The sequence below is a fragment of the Pistacia vera genome, unplaced genomic scaffold, assembly GCF_008641045.1.
Source record: "Pistacia vera cultivar Batoury unplaced genomic scaffold, PisVer_v2 Contig143, whole genome shotgun sequence".
Lineage (NCBI taxonomy): Eukaryota > Viridiplantae > Streptophyta > Magnoliopsida > Sapindales > Anacardiaceae > Pistacia > Pistacia vera.
In genome coordinates, this window is record NW_022195500.1 from 478,247 (window position 1) to 502,270 (window position 24,024).

General features: G+C 37.0%; 1 protein-coding gene across 1 annotated transcript; it reads right to left on the bottom strand.

Annotated features, from left to right (window-relative positions):
• Positions 1-14,111: 14,111 nt before the first annotated feature.
• Positions 14,112-15,177, bottom strand: LOC116123521 (methylesterase 10-like). The gene is made up of 3 exons (XM_031409280.1): positions 14,815-15,177; positions 14,554-14,691; positions 14,112-14,390 (listed from the first exon to the last, which is right to left on the bottom strand). The coding sequence occupies exons 1-3, from the start codon at positions 15,175-15,177 to the stop codon at positions 14,112-14,114; spliced, it is 780 nt and encodes a 259-aa protein (XP_031265140.1).
• Between the last annotated feature and the right edge of the window lie 8,847 nt (positions 15,178-24,024).

The following is a 24,024-nucleotide window of genomic DNA, read 5'->3' on the forward strand; positions in this document are numbered from 1 at the left end:
GCCGATGAATCGAATGGTGGTGACCGATTGGATATTCATTGTTAGAATCAACTAAGAATAGGAAGTTTTAGCTTTGTGGTGGCTGACAATCGATGAGAAATTAGGAGCTAGAGTGAAAGGGGTTTTGTAGAAAGGAGATCGGAGATTCAAATGGTAGTGACGAAGAGAATTTTCGCTGCCAGAATCGGTCGAAATCGGTTTTAGGTAGTAACAAAATATTAACTTTGGGTGGAAAAATGGTATCATTAAGGCAAACATTGGGTGGGAAAAAGTCGTTTACTCTTTTCTAATCCATGATCAAATGAAAACTAAAAGTCTTAATAAGACTTCATCAGGGTCCATTTGAAGAATTAAGACATCCAAATCACGCCAAAAGACACTTGAAACATGTTTTTTTACACCAAAGATGATTCTCAAGATATTATTTACATAATTGAATTGCATATCCAAGACAGTTGGACCGCTTACTTATTGCGTATTGAATTAAATTAGAGAATTAATAGATGGTGAAATGGTAGGTTTACCTCTTTTACCAGAGTTGCAAGAGGGGCTACAACATTTGGCATGAAGGCTTTAATGTAGACAACTACCAAGATTTTGTATGGGAAGGTCTCTATGGCTAAAGAAATGCCCATACCACCATAACCATGACCAACTAAAATCACCTTCTCATCTGGGGCAGAGAGCCCATGAACTAACTCCATCAATGGTTGCAGATAATCGGATATGGAGACAACTTCATCCATCCGCTTGGGGTTGATCCCACTGGCACTGATAGGGACCCTATCAAATTAAAACAAAACTAGCAACAAACAATCCAAAAATTGCACTAGGAAAGACAAATCAAATCTGAAAATAACCAATACTGTATTTAATCAGATAATTGATAAAGAGAAATGGTTTCAACAGCCCAAAATAACTAAGGACAAATAATTCCCAATAGTTCGAGGAGCTGGGGACCTCCCTTAATTACCTTTGTAAAATTATCCTTAGCCTCTCTCTATACACACCTCCATTTATATACTAATCCACTCTGCTAAATATTCCTTCTATTAACAACTTGATTCCCTTAACACGTGAATGTTACCCAACCAACTCCCACTAGCACCCATGGACCTTACACACTCATCACCCTACTGCCCTTATCCCCTTTATGCCTTTTATATCGATAAACTTTACTAATGGGAGACCTATCAATACACACACTCTCTCTCTCCCTTCACCCCCCCCCCCCCCCCCCCCCCCCCCCCCCCCTCTTGAAGAGCCACCTTGTCCTCAAGGTGAAATTGAAAGAACTACAGGTTGATGACGTCGTACGCCTCCCAAGAAGCTTCAAAGGGAGCTAAGTCTTTCCATTTAATAAGGGCCTCCTTAGAGCCATCTAATAAAGTGTGGACTGCCAACACAGATTCTGGTTGCATAATGAGTTCCAGGTCTTCAGTCGTAAACGAGGGAAGTGGTTGCATAGGGACAAAAGTGTGCAGGCTACGCTTAAGCTGAGATACGTGAAAGGCGGGATGAATCTTAGCCGTCAGTAGTAACTCTAGTTTGTATGCAACCTGTCCAATCCTCTCTAAGATGTAAAAGGACATTAAAATCATGGACTCAACTTTTCGTTGAATTTTCTGGCCAAAGACTTAAACCGATATGGTTGGAGCTTTAAAAACACCTAATCTCCTGGTTGAAAAGAGACATCCTGACGGTGTAAGTCAACGTTTTCCTTCATGTGCCCTTGGGCTATAGTCAAGTTATGCTTCAGCTCATCCAATATGGAATTGCACTCAACCATTTGTTGATTTACCTCTTCAACCAATGATGGATAGTCTGTAAACCTGAGTAGAGTAGGTGGATCTCTACCATATAAAGCCTTAAAAGGTGTCATTTTGGTTGAGCAGTGGTAAGTAGTATTGTTCCAAAATTCTGCCCAGGCTAGCCATTGTGGCCACTGCTTGGGTTGAGTTCTACAAAAACATCTTCAGTAAGCTTCCAAACACCGATTGACTACCTCTATCTGACCATCAGTTTGAAGGTGATAAGCAGAGCTAAATTTTAATGTGGTGCCCACTGCCTTGAAGAGTTCTTGCCAAAAATGACTGAGAAACACCTTATCCCTATTCGATACAATCGACTTTGGAAAAGTATGAAGCTTAACAATGTCCAAAATAAACACAGTAGCCACCTCCCTAGCACTATAGGGGTGACACAAGGGCATGAAATGACTATATTTTGTGAGTCGATTCACCACCACCATAATAGTGTCCGACCCTTTGGCTTTGGGTAACTCTCCAATGAAATCCATACTAACATCCTCAAACACCTGTGTAGGAATGGGCAAAGGTTGGTGAAGACCTGCTGGTTTATGAGCAAAATGCTTGTTTAACTGACAAATGGAGCACTTCTGCACATACTCTTAAACAACCCTCTTAATTCCTTCCCAAAATACTATATTACTCACCCTTTTATAGGTCCTGAAAAAGCCTAAATGCCCTCCCGCTAGACTGAAGTGGAACTCCTTTAAAACTTAGGAATGAATTTAGAAGATTTTGATAATACTAACCGGTTTTTGTAGAGGAGGTAACCTCGACGAAGACAATAGTGCGTTCGACTTGTTGGATAAAAAAGGAGGTCTTGGATGATGGTTTGAACCTTGGGATCCTGTTGTGCTTCAGACCCCAGTTCATCAAAGTCTAAAAATTTCACCACAGAAATGGTAGCCATCTCAGTCCTTTCTTCTTTTCTAGATAAGGCGTCAGCAACCGGGTTAGAGTTGCCAAGTTGATAATGTATTTCAAATGAAAAACCTAGGACCTTGGCAATCCTCTTTTGTTGCTCTGGTGTCTTTACTCATTGATCTGTTAGAAACTATAGACTTTGCTGGTCTGTTTTAATAATGAATTTACACCCGATAAGGTAGTGGCTCCATTTGTGGACGACAAACATGATTGCCATAAGTTCCCTCTCATACGCTGATTTTTGCCTTGAGTGACAAGAGAAAGCTTTACTAAGGAGGGCAATTGAGCTTAGATTCTAGACCAAGAAATGAATACATATATATAGTACAAATTGTAGTTAGTAGGATCTGGGTTTCCTTTATGTAAATTTAGGATAAAATAATAGGTTGCGAATCTTAGTCTTGACTCTTGACTCTATCAAAGTGGAATTTTACAAACATTAACATTATCTCTTTCCTGTCCTTATGGCAGGCCCACCCACCATCAACTACATATTTTCACATGACAAGCCTCTTGAACATTGAACTTCCCATTATAAAATCAAAATGTGAATTTGTTGGGGCGCTGCCTCTGTTTTGGCTGTTTGGACAGAGCTGTTGGCAACGAAATTGGGGTCAAAAATAGCAGAAGTTCAAGTTGGTGGGTTTTCTAATGAGTAAACGACTTTTCCCACCCAAGGTTTGCCTTAATAACACTTTTCCACCAATGTTCATATTCTGTTAATATCCAAAATGCATTTACTTTCTCAGCCGATGTTTGACGAGTTATAAGAGCCAGGGTAAGAGGGTTTTGTAGAGTAGAGGCCGGTGAATCGAATGGTGGTAACCAATTGGATATTTGTTGTCAGATCAACTAAGAATAGGAAGTTTTAGCTTTGTGGTGGCTGACAATCGGTGAGAAATTAGGAGCTAAAGTGAAAGGGGTTTTGTAGAAAGGAGATCGGAGGTTCAAACGGTAGTGCGAAGAGAATTTTCGTGCCAGAATCGGTCGAAATAGGCTTTAGGCAGTAACAAAATATAACTTGTGGTGGAAAAATGGTATCATTAAGGCAAACATTGGGTGAGAAAAAGCCATACTCTTTCTAATCCATGATCAAATGAAAACTAATGTCTTATAAGATTTTTTTTTTTTTTTTAATAACATAATGCTTGATTGCTTTCAACGTTTTCCATTATATATTCCTTTTAAGTTATTTGAAATAGGTTTTGATTAATACTAATCAGAGTTTCGATAGGTTGTGTGGATGGGAGGACTGTTTTAGTCGCTTCAGGCACTATACCTGTGACATTATTGATGGAATTTGGATTGGCCTGTGGTAAGTAACTTTATATGGAAAATAGTGAAAGCTATAAACTCAGTCAATATTAATGTAGTAGGATTTCCACTAGAGTTTATCCACTGATTATTAAGTCTGGCTTGACTAATTCGTGGGTCCTATTTGTTAGAGTGGCAGTATTTGTTATGCAGTTGGACACAAAGTATTCCACTTTCCCTCAATTTCGATAATTGCATTATCATCTGGAGTCTGGAGAGAGCGGAGCACCTATATAAAGCTTGAGCCGTCGCTGGGGCATACCATCACTTCATTGTTTCAAGAATTATATATAGGCTACCAGCTAACTAGTAAATGTTTCAATTGATATGATATTTTATTCAAATAATTTATTCTTGTTCAATTCCATAAGCAATAATAGAAATGCCAGCTCAGTTCCATGCCTTTGTAACAACTTAATGCTTCAGTTTTTTGCACGTTTACATTTTATGTTACTATATATTGATACAGTATTTGATGCGACGCCATATCCTTTCATAAATTAATAAGACAATGACATTTGGTGTGTTTGTTCTATTATGTGGGGTACGACTTTTTGTAAAAGTTGAGTTGCGTTATATTACGAGAAAGATTTAAAAATTACCAAAAGCACGTTAGTTTGTTAATATAGCTAAACTGTCCTAGAATAATAAAATTTAAAAATTAATAAAAATATTCTCACACACCAATTAAATATTTGTAGCCAGTCATCATTGTTGAAAAGTGGCCAACAGTTGCTATAATGGCACATGATTGGCTAAATTTAGTTGATTATGTGTCGATATGACCTTTTCTGATTAGATCCACTGTAGATCTGGTTACGTTTGGTCATCAACGATGACCATTTCTTGACAATTGTTGACAACCATCCACAATCAAAGATTTGGTATTTTTTAGCCAGATTCAAGGAGGACTGGCTAAAAAAAGCTAGATCGATGTACTACCTACCAAATCTAACCGGTAGTGCGTCATTTCACCAAATTTTAGCTATCTTTCGACGGTAACGGCCAGAATCTGACAAATGTGGGTGGGTGGAGGTGTTTTTGTTAATTTCTAAACTTTTTTTTGTTGAGGATGTTTAGTTAAATTAACAAATATAGGAGGTTTAAAAATAGTTGAATAAAATAGAATTGGATTTTCATAATAGAAAAACAAATATGTATTTTGGATAGGATAAGATAGAAATAAAGAAACAAACATAAAAGATTTCGAAGCAATATTTGTTTACTATAAATTAATAAGGCAATAATAGTATTATTCAAATATTTTATTTATATTTTTTTTATAATACCATATTTACAAAGATTGTACGCAAAATTTTACATATAAAGTGACGTAATTGAATATAAAATATCAAGTTAATAAATGCACATTAAATGATATTTAATAAGACACCATTTTGTACGCAAGACTTTGTATATATAGTGTTACTCTTTCTTTTTTATATTTTAACCCTTATTTTGAGAGATTTATCTTTTAATCTAAAAAGCCTTTTTTGTCATTTTTGTTTAAAGTTATTTTAATTCAAATACCCTTATATGATTAATATTGTTTTAAATAAAATATTTGGAATATTGCTTAACTTTTTTGACATTTTTAATTATCACTTAACTTTATGTAGTTAGTATAAAAATGCACTAGGGTTGGTAACAATAATCCATTTTAGGTTTGGTGGAACAATAATGCAAAATCTCCGGAGGTCTAATTCTCCTAAATAGAAATTTAAGGTGATAAAATAAATCATGAATAAACCGTAAATATTCATTAAATCATAATGTCCAACTAATTTTAAGAGTTTTGTCTTATTTCTTAAATTTCAAGTGACTTTTTTATTTTATGTAATTAAACCTCAGAGTTGAATTATCTTCATTAAGAGATTATCCAGGGTAATAAATTTGTCCTTAACTGTTAGTGAACCAAAACTATAGATACGAATTTTTTTTTGATTATGTGAGGTTAATGGAAAACCCTATGCAACAATTTCAAAGATGTCAACTATTATTGAGTGGTCGAGTGGAGCAAAAGGGACATTTGAGTGTATTATTCAAGAGATATTGAATTCGATCCTTCTTGATTGTTATTATTAGAGGGTTTATCTAGTCATTAACTTCATAATTTTGGAAGATTAGTCGAAGAAAAAAAATCTTTTAAGAAGTTTATGTGAAAATATGCCATTTTGGAAACCGGTGTAAAATAATAATTTAAATTTAACATAGTTCAAGTGCATGTAAAATTAATGAAAACTGATGTAGAGGATAGAGTCAAGAGACCTCAACATTGACATTGAAAAAATGAATACATAATATAGTACAAATTGTAGTTAGTAGGATCTGGGTTTATCCTTTATGTAAATTTAGAGAATAAAATAATAGGTTGCGAATCTTAGTCTTGACTCTTGACTATCATCAAAGTGGAATTTTACACACATTAACATTATCTCCTTTCCTAGTCCTTATGGCAGGCCCACCCACCATCCAACTACATTATTTTCACATGACAAGCTCTTTGAACATTGAACTTTCCCATTATAAAATCAAAATGTGAATTTGCTTTGGGGCCGCCTGCCTCTGTTTTGGCTGTTTGGACAGAGCTTGTTGGCAACGAAATTGGGGTCAAAAATAGCAGAAGTTCAAGTTGGTGGGTTTTCTAATGAGTAAACGACTTTTTCCCACCCAAGGTTTGCCTTAATAACACTTTTCCACCCAATGTTCATATTCTGTTAATATCCAAAATGCATTTCACTTTCTCAGCCGATGTTTGACGAGTTATCAAGAGCCAGGGTAAGAGGGTTTTTGTAGAGTAGAGGCCGGTGAATCGAATGGTGGTAACCAATTGGATATTTGTTGTCAGAATCAACTAAGAATAGGAAGTTTTAGCTTTGTGGTGGCTGACAATCGGTGAGAAATTAGGAGCTAAAGTGAAAGGGGTTTTGTAGAAAGGAGATCGGAGGTTCAAACGGTAGTGACGAAGAGAATTTTCGTTGCCAGAATCGGTCGAAATAGGCTTTAGGCAGTAACAAAATATTAACTTTGGGTGGAAAAATGGTATCATTAAGGCAAACATTGGGTGAGAAAAAGCCATTTACTCTTTTCTAATCCATGATCAAATGAAAACTAAATGTCTTAATAAGACTTCATCAGGGTCCAGTTGAAGAATTGAGACATCCAAATCACGCCAAAAATAAAACAAAACTAGCAACAAACAATCCAAAATTGCAATAGGAAAGACAAATCAAATCTGAAAATAACCAATACTGTATTTAATTAGATAATTGATAAAGAGAAATGGTTTCAACAGCCCAAAATAACTAAGGACAGATAATTCCCAATAGTTCGAGAAGCTGGGGACCTCCCTTAATTACCTTTGTAAAATTATCCTTAGCCTCTCTCTAAACACACCTCCATTTATATACTAATCCACTCTGCTAAATATTCCTTCTATTAACAACTTGATTCCCTTAACACGTGAATGTTACCCAACCAACTCCCACTAGCACCCATGCACCTTACACACTCATCACCTTATTGCCCTTATCCCCTTTATGCCCTTTATATCGATAAACTTTACTAATGGGAGACCTATCAATACCCTATCTCTCTCTCTCTCTCTCTCTCTCATTTCGAAGAGCTACCTTGTCCTCAAGGTGGAATTGAAGGAACTGCAGGTTGATGATGTCGTACGCCTCCCAAGAAGCTTTAAAGGGAGCTAAGTCTTTCCACTTAATAAGGACTTCCTTAGAGCCATCTAATAAAGTGTGGACTGCCAACACAGATTCTGGTTGCATAATGAGTTCCAGGTCTTCAGTCGTAAACGAGGGAAATGGTTGGATAGGGACAAAAGTGTGCAGGCTACGCTTAAGTTGAGATACGTGAAAGGCGGGATGAATCTTAGCCGTCAGTAGTAACTCTAGTTTGTATGCAACCTGTCTAATCCTCTCTAAGATGGTAAAAGGACCATACAATCATGGACTCAACTTTTCGTTGAATTTTCTAGCCAAAGACTTAAACCGATATGGTTGGAGCTTTAAAAACACCTAATCTCCTGGTTAAAAAGAGACATCCTGACGGTGTAAGTCAACGTTTTCCTTCATGTGCCCCTGGGCTATAGTCAAGTTATGCTTCAGCTCATCCAATGTGGAATTGCACTCAGCCATTTGCTGATTTACCTCTTCAACCAATGATGGATAGTCTGTAAACCTAAGTAGAGTAGGTGGATCTCTACCATATAAAGCCTTAAAAGGTGTCATTTTGGTTGAGTAGTGGTACACAGTATTGTACCAAAATTCTGCCCAGGCCAGCCATTGTGGCCACTGCTTGGGTTGAGTTCTACAAAAACATCTTAAGTAAGCTTCCAAACACTGATTGACTACCTCCATCTGACCATTAGTTTGAAGGTGATAAGTAGAGCTAAATTTTAATGTGGTGCCTACTACCTTAAAGAGTTCTTGCCAAAAATGACTGAGAAACACCTTATCCCTATTCAATACAATCGACTTTGGAAAACCATGAAGCTTAACAATGTCTGAAATAAACACAACAGCCACCTCCCTAGCACTATAGAGGTGACACAAGGGCATGAAATGACTTTATTTTGTGAGTCGATTCACCACCACCATGATAGTGTCCGGCCCTTTGGCTTTGGGTAACCCTCCAAAGAAATCCATACCAACATCCTCAAACACCTGTGTAGGAATGGGCAAAGGTTGGTGAAGACCTGCTGGTTTATGAGCAAACTGCTTGTTTAATTGACAAATGGAGCACTTCTGCACATACTCTTAAACAACCCTCTTAATTCCTTCCCAAAATACTATATTACTCACCCTTTTATAGGTCCTGAAAAAGCCTAAATGCCCTCCCGCTAGACTGACGTGGAACTCCTTTAAAACTTAGGAATGAGTTTAGAAGATTTTGATAATACTAACCGGTTTTTGTAGAGGAGGTAACCTCGACAAAGACAATAGTGCGGTCGACTTGTTGGATAAAAAAAGAGGTATTGGATGATGGTTTGAACCTTGGGATCCTGCTGTGCTTCAGACCCCAGTTCATCAAAGTCTGAAAATTTCACCACAGAAATGGTAGCCATCTCAGTCCTTTCTTCTTTTCTAGATAGGGCGTCAGCAACCGGGTTAGAGTTGCCAAGTTGATAATGTATTTCAAATGAAAAACCTAGGACCTTGGTAATCCTCTTTTGTTGCTCTGGTGTCTTTACTCATTGATCTGTTAGAAACTGTAGACTTCACTGGTCTGTTTTAATAATGAATTTACACCCGATAAGGTAGTGACTCCATTTGTGGACAACAAACATGATTGCCATAAGTTCCCTCTCATACACTGATTTTTGCCTTGAGTGACAAGAGAAAGCTTTACTAAGGAGGGCAATTGAGCTTAGATTCTAGACCAAGACAACCCCCATGCCTAACCCCGATGCATTGATGTGAACTTCAAAAGGTAGGTTAAAATCCGAGACTGCTAGGATAGGTACCGATGTCATTGCTGTTTTAAGTGCCACAAAAGCTTGCTGTGCTTGGTCATTCGATTCAAAAGAATCCTTTCGAAGCAACTGTGTCAAGGGTTGAGCTATTAACCCGTAATTTTTCACAAAACCCCTTTAGTAGCCTGTTAGCCCAAAAATCCTCTTAACCCTTTTACGGTGCATGGAATTGGCCAGGATAACATAGAATCAATCTTCTAAGGATCATCCTCTACCCCATTAGAAGAAATTAAGTGGCCCAAGTACTCCAATTTCTGTCGGGCAAACAACATTTCTTGTAATTAACTACCAACTCATTTTCAGTAAGGATTTGGAAGGCTTGTCACATATGATGAAGGTGAAAATCTAAATCAAGGCTATAAATGAGGACATCATCCAAAAAAAAAACCTAGTATGAACTTTCTTAAGACTAGTTTGAATATGGTATTCATTAAAGCTTGGAAGGTGGAGGGGGCATTCGTCAATCCAAACGACATGACTAGGAACTCATAATGCCCCTCATGAGTCTAAAGGCTGTTTTGGGAACATCTTCCTCTCTCACTGTAATTTGGTGATAACCGAATTTCAAATCCAGCGTAGTAAAGATTGGTACCCTAGGTAGCTCATCTAGAAGTTCGTCTATTGAAGGAATATGAAACTTGTCTGGGATGGTAAGGTTGTTGAGTGTCTTGTATCGATACAAAAACACCAGCTGCCATCCTTCTTCTTGACTAGCAACACAGGACTGACAAAAGGGTTGGTACTTGGTTGAATAATCCCGACCACCATCATCTCTCCAACCAATCTCTCGATTTCATTTTTCTGGGAATAGGGGTATTTGTAGGGGCGTATGTTAAGGGGTTTGGCAGCATCCTGTAACACTATGGCATGGTCAGTGGGTCTTTTAGGGGGTAGTTTAGTAAGGTGTTAGAACAAATGGCTAAATTCACCTAATACAGCAACTCTCGGTTCAATGGGTTTCCCTGCTTCTCCCTTACTCTCTATGGAACACAACTCCACTACATTTTCAGCATCCTCACTTTGCAATGACTTTAACATAGCTTTAAGGGAGACTACTGTCTTGTCTAGAAAGGGATCCCCTTGTAAAATTATCTTCTTCCTGTCACTGACAAAAACAATTGTCAGATTTTTCCAGTTAAAGCACACATCCCCTAGGGTACTCAACCACGAAATACCTAACACCACATTTGTCCCTCCGAGATCAAAAGGAAAAAAATCATGTTTCAATTCACCTCCTGGATCCTCAAACTCACTCCCCTACAAGTGCCCTCTCCTCTGACCGTAAACCCATTACCAACCATAACCCCAAACGACCTCCCCTTCTCAACGTCCAATCCCAATTTTCTCACCAAATCATGCGAAATGAAGCTATGGGAAGCTCTGCTATCCACGAATCAATTTCTCACTTCCAATCACACATTTGAGCTTCAAAGTTTTGTTAGTAGTCATGCCCACAATTTGCGTTTCATTGATGAGGGGAGAGGATTACCTTCTTCAGAAGGTTCAACGATGGGTTCAAGACTGTTTGTTTCTTTTTCTGGATCGTCGTTGTCAGTCACCAATAGAATTTGGAGTGACTTACCTTTGCATCTATGGTTAGGGCCAAATTTTTTGTTGCACCTAAAACACAAACCTCTGTCTCTCTTGAACTATAGCTCAGCGTTAGTCATTCACCGAAAATTCTCTCCACAAAAACTAGGTGGAGCTGGCTCTACTAATCATTCTTGACAATCGTGAATTCAATTGGGAAAGAAATTTTGACCCAGCTCTGGATTTTGTAGAGAAATGACCCATGTATTTGGGCACACGGGTTTTGGGCTTTGTGTGACCAAAGTGTAATTATCCAGCTTGTTGTTTTGGGCCTTGAATAACTTGGGTCGATTCCTCTCTAAAACCCAATTCTTCTCTCCCAGCCGATGGGCCTGATTTATTATTACAAATAGTGAAGTGAGCTGTTTCAAACGCATCTTAACCCTTATCTCTTCTTTCAGCCCATTCGTGAAGATCCCCATTAGAAGGTCTTCTCCTACTTCGCATAAGGGTGCCGCATGAGCCTCAAAATTTTCTCTGTATTCTGTAATTGTACCCGTTTGTCGTAAAGCCACCAAAGCTTCATACGTTGACCTTTTGAAGGAAGGCCTGAATCTCTCAATCACAGTAGCTTCTAAGGCTTCCCACGAACTGATTGGTGCTCTCCACCCACTAATACCAGTTCAAGGCACGTCCCACCATACCAACGGCTGCGACTTCCACCTTCTCTTTAGCCTCATAACCGTTCACCACAAAGTATCAGTCAACCCTGAAGGTCCAGCCATATGGATCTTCCCCATTGAACACTGGTAGCTCTAGTTTCTTAATCCTCTTCTCATCCTTAGAATTTTTAGTTTCTTTGGTTCGATCAATCCCCACTATCGCCACTGTTTGAGTGCTCAACGTTGGATGTTTTTCCCTTATCACGACTCGTACTCGTCTCCCTTTCCTCCTTTAACCTCATCCATTTGCGAAGGTCAAGGAGGTATCCCTTGATGCTTCCCAGTTCTTCCTTCACATTCCCTATTTCTGTTTCCACTTTCCCCATCTCCTTCTCCAAACCATCTACCCTTTGTTCCATTTTTGTTTTAGTCATTACCTAAACAAGGCTTTGATACCAATTTGATGGGAACCCTGTCAGATTAAAACAAAACCAGCAACAAACAATCCAAAATTGCACTAGGATAGACAAATCAAATATGAAAATAACCAATATTGTATTTAATTAGATAATTGATAAGAGAAATGGTTTCAACATCCCAAAAAAACTAAGGATAGATAATTCCCAGCAGTTCGAGAAGCTATGGACCTCCCTTAATTACCTTTTTAAAATTATTCTTAACCTCTCTCTAAACCTCTTTTTATATACTAATCCACTCTACTAAATATTCCTTTTATTAACAAATTGATTCCCTTAACATATGAATGTTACCCAACCAACTCCCACTAGCACCCATGCACCTTACAACACCTATCACCCTACTGCCCTTATCCCCTTTATGCCCTTTATATTAATAAACTTTACTAATGGGAGGCCTATCAGGCACCCAGGTCATCCAAAGCTGTAACACGATGACCACTTGATTTAAGAAATGTTGCCACCTTATACCAGCACCATGCCCCAAGACAGAGACCATGAACTAGAACAAAGTGCTTCACCTTCTCCATTTCTTAACTCTAATTCTGAATTCTGATCGGGTTCTCATAGCTTTAGATATCTCCCTATGTTGAGCAAGACATAAAAAGTTAATTTTGTAATTAATTTAGATCATTTTCATCATTTTTTTTTTTAAATAGAGGCTTAAATTATTATAGATTAGTTTGTCTGGATAAAAAATTTACTAGATTTCTATACATGTATTTGAAAAATTAATGATCAGGGGTGTCTGGACCAATTTATGCGCATCTTAGCTAATTCCCTGGGACCTTAGAACTACCGGCTAGGTAAGAGTTCCAATGGCTACTCCTATTAGCAACCGAAGACGAACTCCAACTCAAAACTTCTTAAGTAATACACTCAAGAATCTTTTATCTAACCACTTGGTCACCTAAAGATAGTTTAACTTCAACAAATCAATATCTCATTTTCATCGTATCGTTGACATTAGGATAGAAAAAACAATAGATGAATGGTATATAATTGGGTCCGATAGATAAGACACGGCATAACCCAGCGTGTATTGGGCTTAATGTGGCCCAATAGTCTTGTTTGTGTTTGATGTTGGATTCCACCTCCAGTGTAATGGGGTCCATTGAAAATTGTGTTCAATTGAACCAGTGGCCTCCTCCGTCCCTCTTGCCACTCTTTGCCCATAAAAGAAGAGGACTACAGTTGTGCTATCACATTTGGCTATTGGCAAGTTAATTAAATGAGCATGGTGCCCTTGCTTTTTCCTGTTATTTACAATTTCCTCGCCATTGAAGCCTTTGCCTACCAGTTCATAATAATAATTAAAAAAAAATCAATAATGATAAATATGCCAGCTCAATTTATCTGCCTTTGCAACAATAAAAATTAAAATACTTAAGTTAGATTTGTTGCAAGTACTTTAATAATTTACTAGAATAACTTGTATTAAAGCGTGAAATGAAGCATGATACGTCGAGTTGATAACTATTTTGACATAAATTCTATGGTGTATATATATATATGAATAATATTTCTTTTTATGACCGGGAGTGTCCAAGCCAGTTTATGCACATCTCAACTAATCTCTCAGGGCCTTAAAACTACTACTCTGATAAGAGCTCCCGTGGTTACCTCTATTAGCAACCGAAGAGGGACTTAAACTCATAATCTCTTAAGTAAGTAAGTAACACATCCAAGAGTCTTTATCGAACCACTCGACCATATAGAGGTAGTTTATATGAATAATATTATTATCATGAAAATTTTCAAATGATATAAACATCTTCGGCTCCATTATTGCTGAATGTTAGGGGATCAAAACATAACAAATAATCATCCAGAAACTAAAAGGAAATTAACTTCACAAACTTGAGAAATAGTCTCGGGAAACTTGGTTATTGGCTGCTTGTGAAATTCACTAATATTTTTGGACAATCTCGTGGAGACATTGACAAAGTTCTTGGGGCTTTGACAGCATGACCATATGGTCAGCTTTATTAATGACTATCACTTCTTTTGGTGGGCTATTCTCGATCACCCATCTTTGAAATCCCTCCTTCATCACACCATCATCATGGCATACTACAAAAATTCGGTTTATGGATCCATATTTTGCCTCTGTTATTGGGCATTCTTTTGCCAAGTCTATGAAGAATGTCCCACATGGTCTAACTAGCATTTTGGCTAATTCAATCTCCTGCATATGCAACAATCCATAAACAGAAGTTATAAACAGTCACACTGTTTTGCAAATGTATCTATGAAAACACATTTTCAAACATCAAAATAAAAAATTTTAATTTAATTTTATGAAGGAATTATAGTTCCCAACGAGATATTTGTGAGGTTGCTATACTTGCCTCAGGCTGGCAGTTTTGATACACCCTTTTTTCCAAGTAAATTGGACCAAAAGAGCCTGAAGTTGGGGGATTTTCAGGGCCTCTACCAAATGTAAATGTGCAATCCATAAGCGAGTCCATGGGTGTCCATTTGAAGAACTGGATGATAAATCAAAACAAAAAAGAACAGAATAAAAAAAAAAATCACATGACACTTTCGTAACACGTTCAAATTTAAAGAAAAGGTACTTAATAAATCTAGGCATTATCAAGATATTTTACTTCTTGCTGTAGGGTAATTAACGGGACACTGCAATTGGGCATATAGGCTGCTACAAAAACTGCTGCCAAGACTTTCTCAGGGAAGTTTTCCATGGCCAGAGAAATACCAATGCCACCAAAACTATGGCCAACTAAAATTACTTTCTCATCTTGTGGAAGAGAGCTCATGAAATCCATCAATGGCTGCAAATAATCAGAAATGGACGTGATATCATCAATCTGTTTAGGATTGATCCCACTGGCACCAAGGTCCACAGTAGTGACTTGATGACCAGCCAATTTGAGCAACGGCACAAGCTTGTACCAGCACCAAGCCCCGTGTGATGCTCCATGAACTAAAACAATGTGTTTTTTGGTCTCCATTTCCTTTTCATGCATGCTCTCTAGACGCTATGCATCCTTGTTTATATAAGGATTCAATTAAATGTTAAGTGCTTAGGATGCAGAACCTAGTCATTGCTGCCGACTCCCCACAAATAACTGTTGAATCCCGAATTTGTCTTGTCCAGATATCTTTTTGCTCGAATTTACCGTTTGATTGATTCGGTTAATAATATTTAGTAATCCAGCGTATGTTGTCCACAGTCCATATGATGCCTTTATCGTTTAGTGCGAGAATATGCTAACATATATTCAGCAACTGATACCTTTGAACATAACAATATGAACAATGAATATAATATGAACAGTCCTTTTTCTATAATAATTGGTTGTTTTATTTTTTAACCGCGATTGGATTAGTATATTCCTCTTTGTATGCTGTTTTTATTCCTTAAATTGTTTTGAGATATTCGGACTGACAGAACTATTAATAGTTATTTTATACGCTTTGAAAATAGGAATCAACGAAGAGGAAAAGAAACTCTTAACAAGTAGTTTGCAAACCTTTTGATAGGGACTATTAAATGTATTATTACTCAAGAGGTTTTAAGTTTGAGTTTTTTTTCGGATGCTAATAGAGGTAACTACTAGAGTTCTTATCTGGTCAATAACTCCGGAGTTTTGGAGGATTAATTAAAGTGTGCTTAAACTAACCCAGACACCCCGATCATTAAAAAAAAAAAAAAAAAAAAAGTTTTGCAAACCTATATTTAATTGTTTGAAAATTATACGTGGATTGTTATTAAACTGCTAAAGTTTTACCTGCTTATGCTACAATCAGTTTCTATATATGTTTTTACTCTTAAATAAAAAAAAAAAATATCATCATATTTTTAAAAATTTTATAATTTCCCGTAGAGAATGCATAGAGCTTCGCATTAAATTTCTCTAATATATGTATTTATATGATCAATTTCACTTAATTAGGCGGTCCTTGTAATGTGTTGTGTAGTGTCCATCATCCACCGCTTTCACTTCCCCTCGATTGTTTTTGTTGCGTTATGGCTTTATTGTTTGTTTTGTTTATCGCATTTACAATGTATGATCAAATTTTGTTTAAAGTAATGAATAGGCTAAAACTCATGTATAGATAATTTTGTTAAAGTTATAGTAATGATATGGGTCAGAACTAGGGGTGTATCGAGCCGAGCCGAGTCGAACCCCTTGGTGTTCGAAGCTTGGTTTGTGAATTTGGAGCGATCTTGATCTCGAGCCTTGCGAGCATTGAAAATCAGGCTTGAGGTCGAGTTTGTTCGAGTTTGATAAGATTGTGAGCGGCTCGAACTCGGCTCGAATACCTGGTGAGCTGGAGTTCGAGCTCAAGTAACAAACGCGAGCTCGAGATTGAACAGTAACATGATATGCCAAATCAGAAAATCAGTTTCAAAACTGTTTTATGTATGTTATGCCAAATTCACAACAAAATCTAATATAAATGTCAAATGCAGATATCAAATTGAAAAATTCCTACAATCAAATTTGAGATCAACCATCCCAGCCACAGCCCACAACAATCCTGCACAACAAAGAAGAACTTGCACAAAAAACCAACAACCCAACCAACAAACCATCCCAAACAGCCATCAACACACAAAAGACCACAAACAACAATCAAAATCAGTTTTCCTTAACAATGTCAATGAAAATCATTACAATGATTATCCAACAAGCATCCAAAACATCCATTACATATTTACATCCAACCAAAATACATTGAGAACATCATTAATATCAAGGAAGAACTCATATCCTTCATCACCAAAAAGGCAAAAACTGGAAGCATCCATTAAATTGAAAACATCATTAATATGAAGGAAGAACTGATATCTTTCATCACCAAAAACTGGAAGCATCCATTAGCAGCTTCCCTCAACTGAAAAAGAAAAAAAAATCTACATTTCAAACCACTTCAACATGCAAATAATCAATGAAAATGACTAATATATACCTATGGGATTCATTTGATGGGAAGCTGAATCTCCTCATGTTTTTGCTGTATCTAAACTATAACAATCATAAAAATTAGTTTAAGTTATAAATTAAAAGTAAATATTAAATGAAAATGCCAAAATATTTATATAACTTTAATAATTGAAACTTACTTTGTTCTTTCTCTTAAGTCCTCCTAGATTGCGACACCAATCACCTCCACAGAGTAGCACTTATATTATTTCCGGAGACAAAGAAGCTCGGTAAGTTCCAATAACTCTACTACCAACACTAAAAGTGGCCTCCGAAGCTACCGTGATGATAGGAATAACTAGTATATCACGAGCCATCCTAGATAACAAACGATACTTCAACGTATTCACTTTCCACCACTGTAGTGGATCAAATGTAGTTGGATCACCCCCATCATCAGAAATGTAACATCCTTCTTCTAGATAACCATTTAACTCTGATTTTTCCGGTGGGACACTTTGAACCACTTTCATATGCTGTGTAAATAATGCAAAACCAGACGAACTACTTGGGTTTTGTACATTAACCCGAGGAACCACTCTGTTTTTAGCTCTTTGTTCATTGTTGAAGGATTGGGATTCATCCACATATTCTTGATAAATTTCATACAAGGCATCTTTAACTTTTAACATATTCGCTTGTGCTTCAATCTCTTCATACATTCTAGGGAAACAATACTCAAGCATCGCCTTTTTGCACCTAGGATCTACCACAAAAGCTACACACATTAACAAATTACACTCTCCCTAATATTTGTCAAACTTCTTTTTCATTTTCTTCACCATATCTTGAATAAAATCATTTTTATCCATTGCCTTTGCATCTAGCATAACCTTAACGAGAAACTTCACTTAGAAATAGATTTGCAGTCAGGTAATCACTCGTAGAGATGATATTAGTAATGGTATTGAACACTTCCAAAACTTCACAAACTTTTTCGACTCTCACCCAATCCTCTGGATTTGGACAACAATCAAAATGCAAGTCTTTGTCACGATATCTTAAAAAGACATTTTTGAACTTAAGTGTTGTAATCAACATCTGTGGAATTCCACCTTGTTTTACAGTCAAGAATGAGCTTTTGATGAGGCAAATGTAACAACTGCACGACTTGTGAAAACATGATAAACCTACTCTTCGATTATTTAATATATGCCACACTGTGTCATTGGCATCCTCAACAATGTACCTTATTTCAGTCAAACCATCTTGAACCATAAGATTCAAGATATGTGCGCAACACTGAACATGGAACAATTTCCCCCCACATACAAGGCTTTTGTTTATTGAAAAATTGTCTTTTAAGATCTTGATTGTCGTATCATTATTTGTGGCATTATCGACATAAATTGTGAACACCTAGTTTTCTATACCCCATTCTTTCGCACACTTATAAATCAAATCTGCAATCAGAATACCAGTGCGAGGAGGAGGTATATACACGAAGCTGAGAACACTTTTTTGTAGCCTCCAATTACTATATGTAAAGTGCCCCGTTAGAACCATGTATTCTATCTTCTGATTACTTGACTTCCATAAATCAGTCGTCAAGCTTTTTTTGTCAACAGTTTTTAACAAATTCTTCAGCTTCGTTTTCTCCCTCTCATACATAGTAACACAATCATTCTTACACATGTTGTGGTTTATCCTTTTCCATTGAGGGATCGCATATCTCTGCATATCATTAAATCCCTCCTCCTCAACAACAGTAAATGGATGCTCATGCATAAGCACCCAATTGGCAACTAGTTCCCTCATCTTCGCCATTTCAAATTTCCCACTGGTAAGAACAGGGACGAGATTATCAATTGCACCACTTGTTCCCATATCTCCTGCTTCTGCCTAGAAAAACCGTTGTGGTTGCTTTCGGAAAAGAATTCGCCTTACACAACTATTCAAATGTCTTGAAAGGTGAGTTGCTCCCAGTAACCGTTATTGCAAGTTTTTCCTTGCAATGGATGCACTCAGCCTTTTTGGTATTGTCAGGTAGATTTACCTCCTTAAAATCGTTCTAAACCGTAGATGTTTTTGCTTTTTTTTTTTTTTTTTTTTTCTTGCAAATGAGTTAACATCAACCTCTTTATTAACATTAGTTGTGGTTGTTTCAATGGTAGGTCTGCTTTCATTTGGAGTGCTACTTGTGTCTTCTGTACATTGTAATGCTGAAGATGAGATCTCTGCTGGAGTGGTAGTAGGGTCGGGAATCCCGGGAGTAGAAGTGGATGCCATATCTAATCAAATACATAAAAGTATAAAACATATTTCAGTCAAAAAGTTCTTAAAATATAAGTATACATATAAACAAATGTAAATGGCACATGGTGTTGGCAGAAAAAAGTGATCCTTGGTCACACAATTTGAGGCTGACAATAAGGGGCCTCACGGGTTATTTTTTATTCATCTACACTTTATGCTTATCACATGGTGTTTCAGTCTGTTGACCATGTCAAGATTTTGTCCTTAACATGAGCTGATCACATTCACATGAAGCACATGTAGACAAATAACATATCATTCACATGAAGCACGTGTAGACAAAAACAAATGGGCAAAGGAACTATAATATAAATGGCCAAAGGAATGCCCAGAACACCAAAAACAAAAATGATAAACAAAAGACTAAAAGAGAAACTCACGAGTTTGTGGACTATAGAGTTCATGGAGAGTCTAGAAACACACTCACGAGTTTGGGTTTCTAGCTAGCAAACAAAATTCGACAAGGGCGCAAGGCTGTGGTCGTGGCACTGTGGAGCTGGATAGGGTGTTTGGGTTTGGACTTTGGAGTCTTTATGGGTTTAGATGGTGAATAGGTGTTATGGGTTTGGGTTACCACGACGTGGTCGTGGTGCGGCGAAGCATGGTTTTGGTGTTTGCGTTTGGAGTCTTTATGAGTTTGGAGTCTTTAGACAGCGAATGGGTGTTATGGGTTTAGTTTAACATGGCGAGGTCGTGGTCGTGGCACGGCGAAGCACGATTTCTAGTCAGAAAAATGGAGAGTGTGAATGGTGGCTGTTTTTGTTGTGGAGTGTGAACTGTGAATGAAGATGGAAAGTGACAGCTGTTTTGGTTTTGGAAGTGACAAGGGGTTAACAGGTTATGTAAAAAATAAACTATGGTTTAAATGTGGGTTTTAAATTTCGCATGCTTTTAAAGGCTTGCAAGCCCAAACAATCTCAAAAAGCTCGTTTGGGCTCGTGATCTTCAAAAAGCTCGCTAATTTTCGAGCCGAGTACCCCTAGGCTTGGTACTCGGCTCGTATAATATACGAGATGCTCGGGCTCTAGATTGGCTCAAATTTTTTGAGCCAAGCCGCGACTTGTGTCGAGCCGAGCTTGAGTAGCTCTCGAGTTGCTCGGCTTGGGTACACCCTTAGTCAGAACAAGCTTTTCCTTGTTCATGTTTAAAAGAAAAATCTGGATAGAAAATGAGGCAAGCGATTGACAATTCATTAGTTAGAGATGAAAAATTCTTTATCCGCAATCAGAAATCAGAATGAATTTTCACATTTTAATTAATTTTGAAATGTCGCCTCCATATTTGATTAATGATATTGAGTGATGTAGGCTAATTTTGACATTCATTATAAATTCTGTATTCAGACTCTCTTTGTCAAATATTAAATTGATAAATAGTTGTTATAAGTTAGTTGTTTTAAGCTACTGTTAGCTTAGCTACTGCATCAGTTTAGTTAGTTAGCTTAGTTACTGTATCAGTTCAGTTAGTTAGTTACTTAAGTCAGTTAGTTAACTTGAGTTAGTTAACTAGTTTAATTTATTATAATGTAATATAAAGCATTGTACAGTACTGATGTGAGAAGTATCAATAAAAAAAAGGAAAAGTTTTTTCCCCAAATTTCCCTCTGTTCACCGACACTTAATCTCTTCAACATGGTATCAGAGCAACAATTTTCCACAATCTAACTTGAAAATCAACTGAATCAAGCTTCTAATTTGATATTTACTAAGCCCAACAGAGCTTAAAATCTCCCAGTTTCTTCATTCTAGCTCGATTTGCTAAGAATTCAACATCATCGACAATGACATCCTCCACTGAAGAATCAGTTGTTCCTTCAATCAATTCAAATTCTCCTCTCTATGTTCATCCTTTTGATACGCTAGGTACTGTTCTTGTTTTTGAACAACTTGTAGGAACAGAAAACTATGGATTATGGAGTAGAGCTATGACTGTTTCTCAATGTGCAAAGAACAAACTAGGTTTTGTTAATGGAACATGCACAAAATCATCAGTTCATACTCAGTTAGTGCCACAATGGGAAAGATACAATTCCTTAGTGTTGTCCTGGATCTTTAATTTAGTATCAAAAGAAATTTTTAACGGAATTGTATATTCTACTAAGGCTTACCAAGTTTGGCAAGATTTAAAGGAACAATTCCATAAAGTCAATGGGACTATGATTTTTGGTATCCATAGAGAAATTGCTAATCTTACACGAGGAACAAACATTGTAGCAGTGTATAACAACAAACTCAAGTCTTTGTGGGATGAGTTAGATTCGTTAGTAAGTATACCTACTCCAGATAATTTATTAGCAAAGGCATTCCTTGAACACCTGAATTAACAGAAATTGTTACAATTTCTAATGGGATTGAATGACTCATACGCTATGGTTAAGAGTCAAATCCTGTTGATGAACCCATTGCCAAGTGTTAAACAAGCCTATCCTGTAGTACATCAAGATGAAAGCCAGAGAATTCTTGCTGGCATGAATGTTAATTCAAAGGTCGCAACTGCACTTTATGCTCAAAACAACAGTAAGCATCAGAATCCAGGCCAAAAATAGAAGGGTAAAAGACCATATATTAAGTGTGAGTATTGCCATTTACTTGGTCACAAACGAGAGAGTTGCTACAAACTAAATGGGTATCCTCTTAACTATCAGTTCACAAAAGGCAGAACAAATTCTAAGGGCAAGGTTTCTGCTAATCAAGCTCAAATGCAGAATGTAGTTTCAAAGTCATCAGATACTGGAACTGCAAATGTTTATGGAAATGCAAATGCTCCAATTGGTCCTGTTTTAACAAGTGACCAACATAATTAGATCCTTAAGCTCTTGGGAAATGAGAATGTCAATCCTTTAGCTGCCAATCTTGCAGGTACCCTCACTGATTTTGCTACTCCTTTTTTTTCTTGCTTGAATAATGCCATCTAGATCATAGATATAGGAGCTACATATCACATAACTAGCAATTATTCAATTTTACAATCACCTATAGCTATAGAACCTACCACACAATCCCTTGTAGAATTACCAAATGGAACCAAAACACATATTAGACATGTAGGTTCTGTAGACTTGGATAATGGTTCTCATCTTTCAAAAGTTCTGCACATCCCAAACTTTAAAAACAATTTGCTATCAGGCTCTAAATTTACTATTTCCAATAACTGTGCCATTACATTTTATCCTGATTTTTGCCTCATTTAGGATCTTTGCAGTGGCAAGTTGAGGGGGATTGGTAAGCATGACAAAGGCTTATATCTTCTTGATCCAATGTCCAAACATTTGCCAACTTTGCCAGATTTAAAGATTTCAAATAAGATTGCTTCAAATATTTTGTATTCAAAAGATATTGTTTCCAATGTTTTTCATTTGAATAATCATGTACCATTAACTTTACCATTGAATAAGGATGTTAATTCATATGTGTCTCTTTTATCTACAACTTTGCCTACTGCACTTGAGTTATGGCATCAAAGGCTAGGACATATCCCCTACAAGACTTTACAGCTTATGCAACATAAGCTGAAAATAATTTTTTCTACACCTTTTCACTGTGATGTTTGTCCATTAGCTAAACAAACTAGAATTCCTTTTCATCATAGTGCTTCATATTCCAGCTATATTTTTGACTTGTTACACATGGATGTTTGGGGTCCATATAAGACGCTAACTCATGGTAATGCAAGGAACTTTCTCACTGTTGTAGATGATTACTCTAGAGTTACATGGATATTCCTTACGAAATTCAAATATGAGACTTTTCTTACAATCAAATATTTTCTTCAAATGGTCCAAAATCAGTATCATTTTACTCCTAAATGCATTAGAACCAATAATGGCCTTGAGTTTTTTTAATAAAGATTGTCATGACCTGTTTCTTCAAAAGAGTATTATGCATCAAAGCTCATGTGCATATTCCCCTCAACAAAATGGAGTTGTTGAGAGGAAACATAGGCATATTCTTCAGGTCACTGGGGCACTGAAATTTCAGGCACATATACCAAACCATCTTTGGGGATATTGTGTCCAAATTGCAGTGTATTTGATCAATAGGTTTCCGACATTTATTCTTCATGGTTTATCTCATTTTGAGAAATTTTTTGGCAAGCCTTCCTTATTGGATCATATCAAGGTATTTGGCTTTTTGGCTTATGCTAAAATTCTTACTCAGAAAGACAAATTATCCCCTAGATCAACCCCCTGTGTTTTCTTAGGTTATTCATTAACTCAGAAAGGTTATTTGCTCTATAACCTTTCCTCTTATTCAGTTTTAGTTTCAAGGGATGTCACTTTCTATGAACATATCTTCCCTTTTTCTTGGTCCATTTCTTCACAAAATCCATTTCCTCTTACATATGATTTTCTTGAAATAGAGTCAGCACCTTCCACTGTCACTTCCCGATGAGATACTGCAATGCCATATGTCCAGTCTACAAAACCATCTTCTCCTTCCACTACTTTGCCGCCTGACCAGCACATTGTTTCTCTTGCTATTCCTTTACCTCCACAGCCTATTATTCCTCCTCTTAGGAAATCCAATAGGACTACCGGACCTCCTATTTGGACTTCAGATTTTGTTTGTTTCTACACTTACACCTTCTTCCTTGGCCAATGCTACTCCTTAC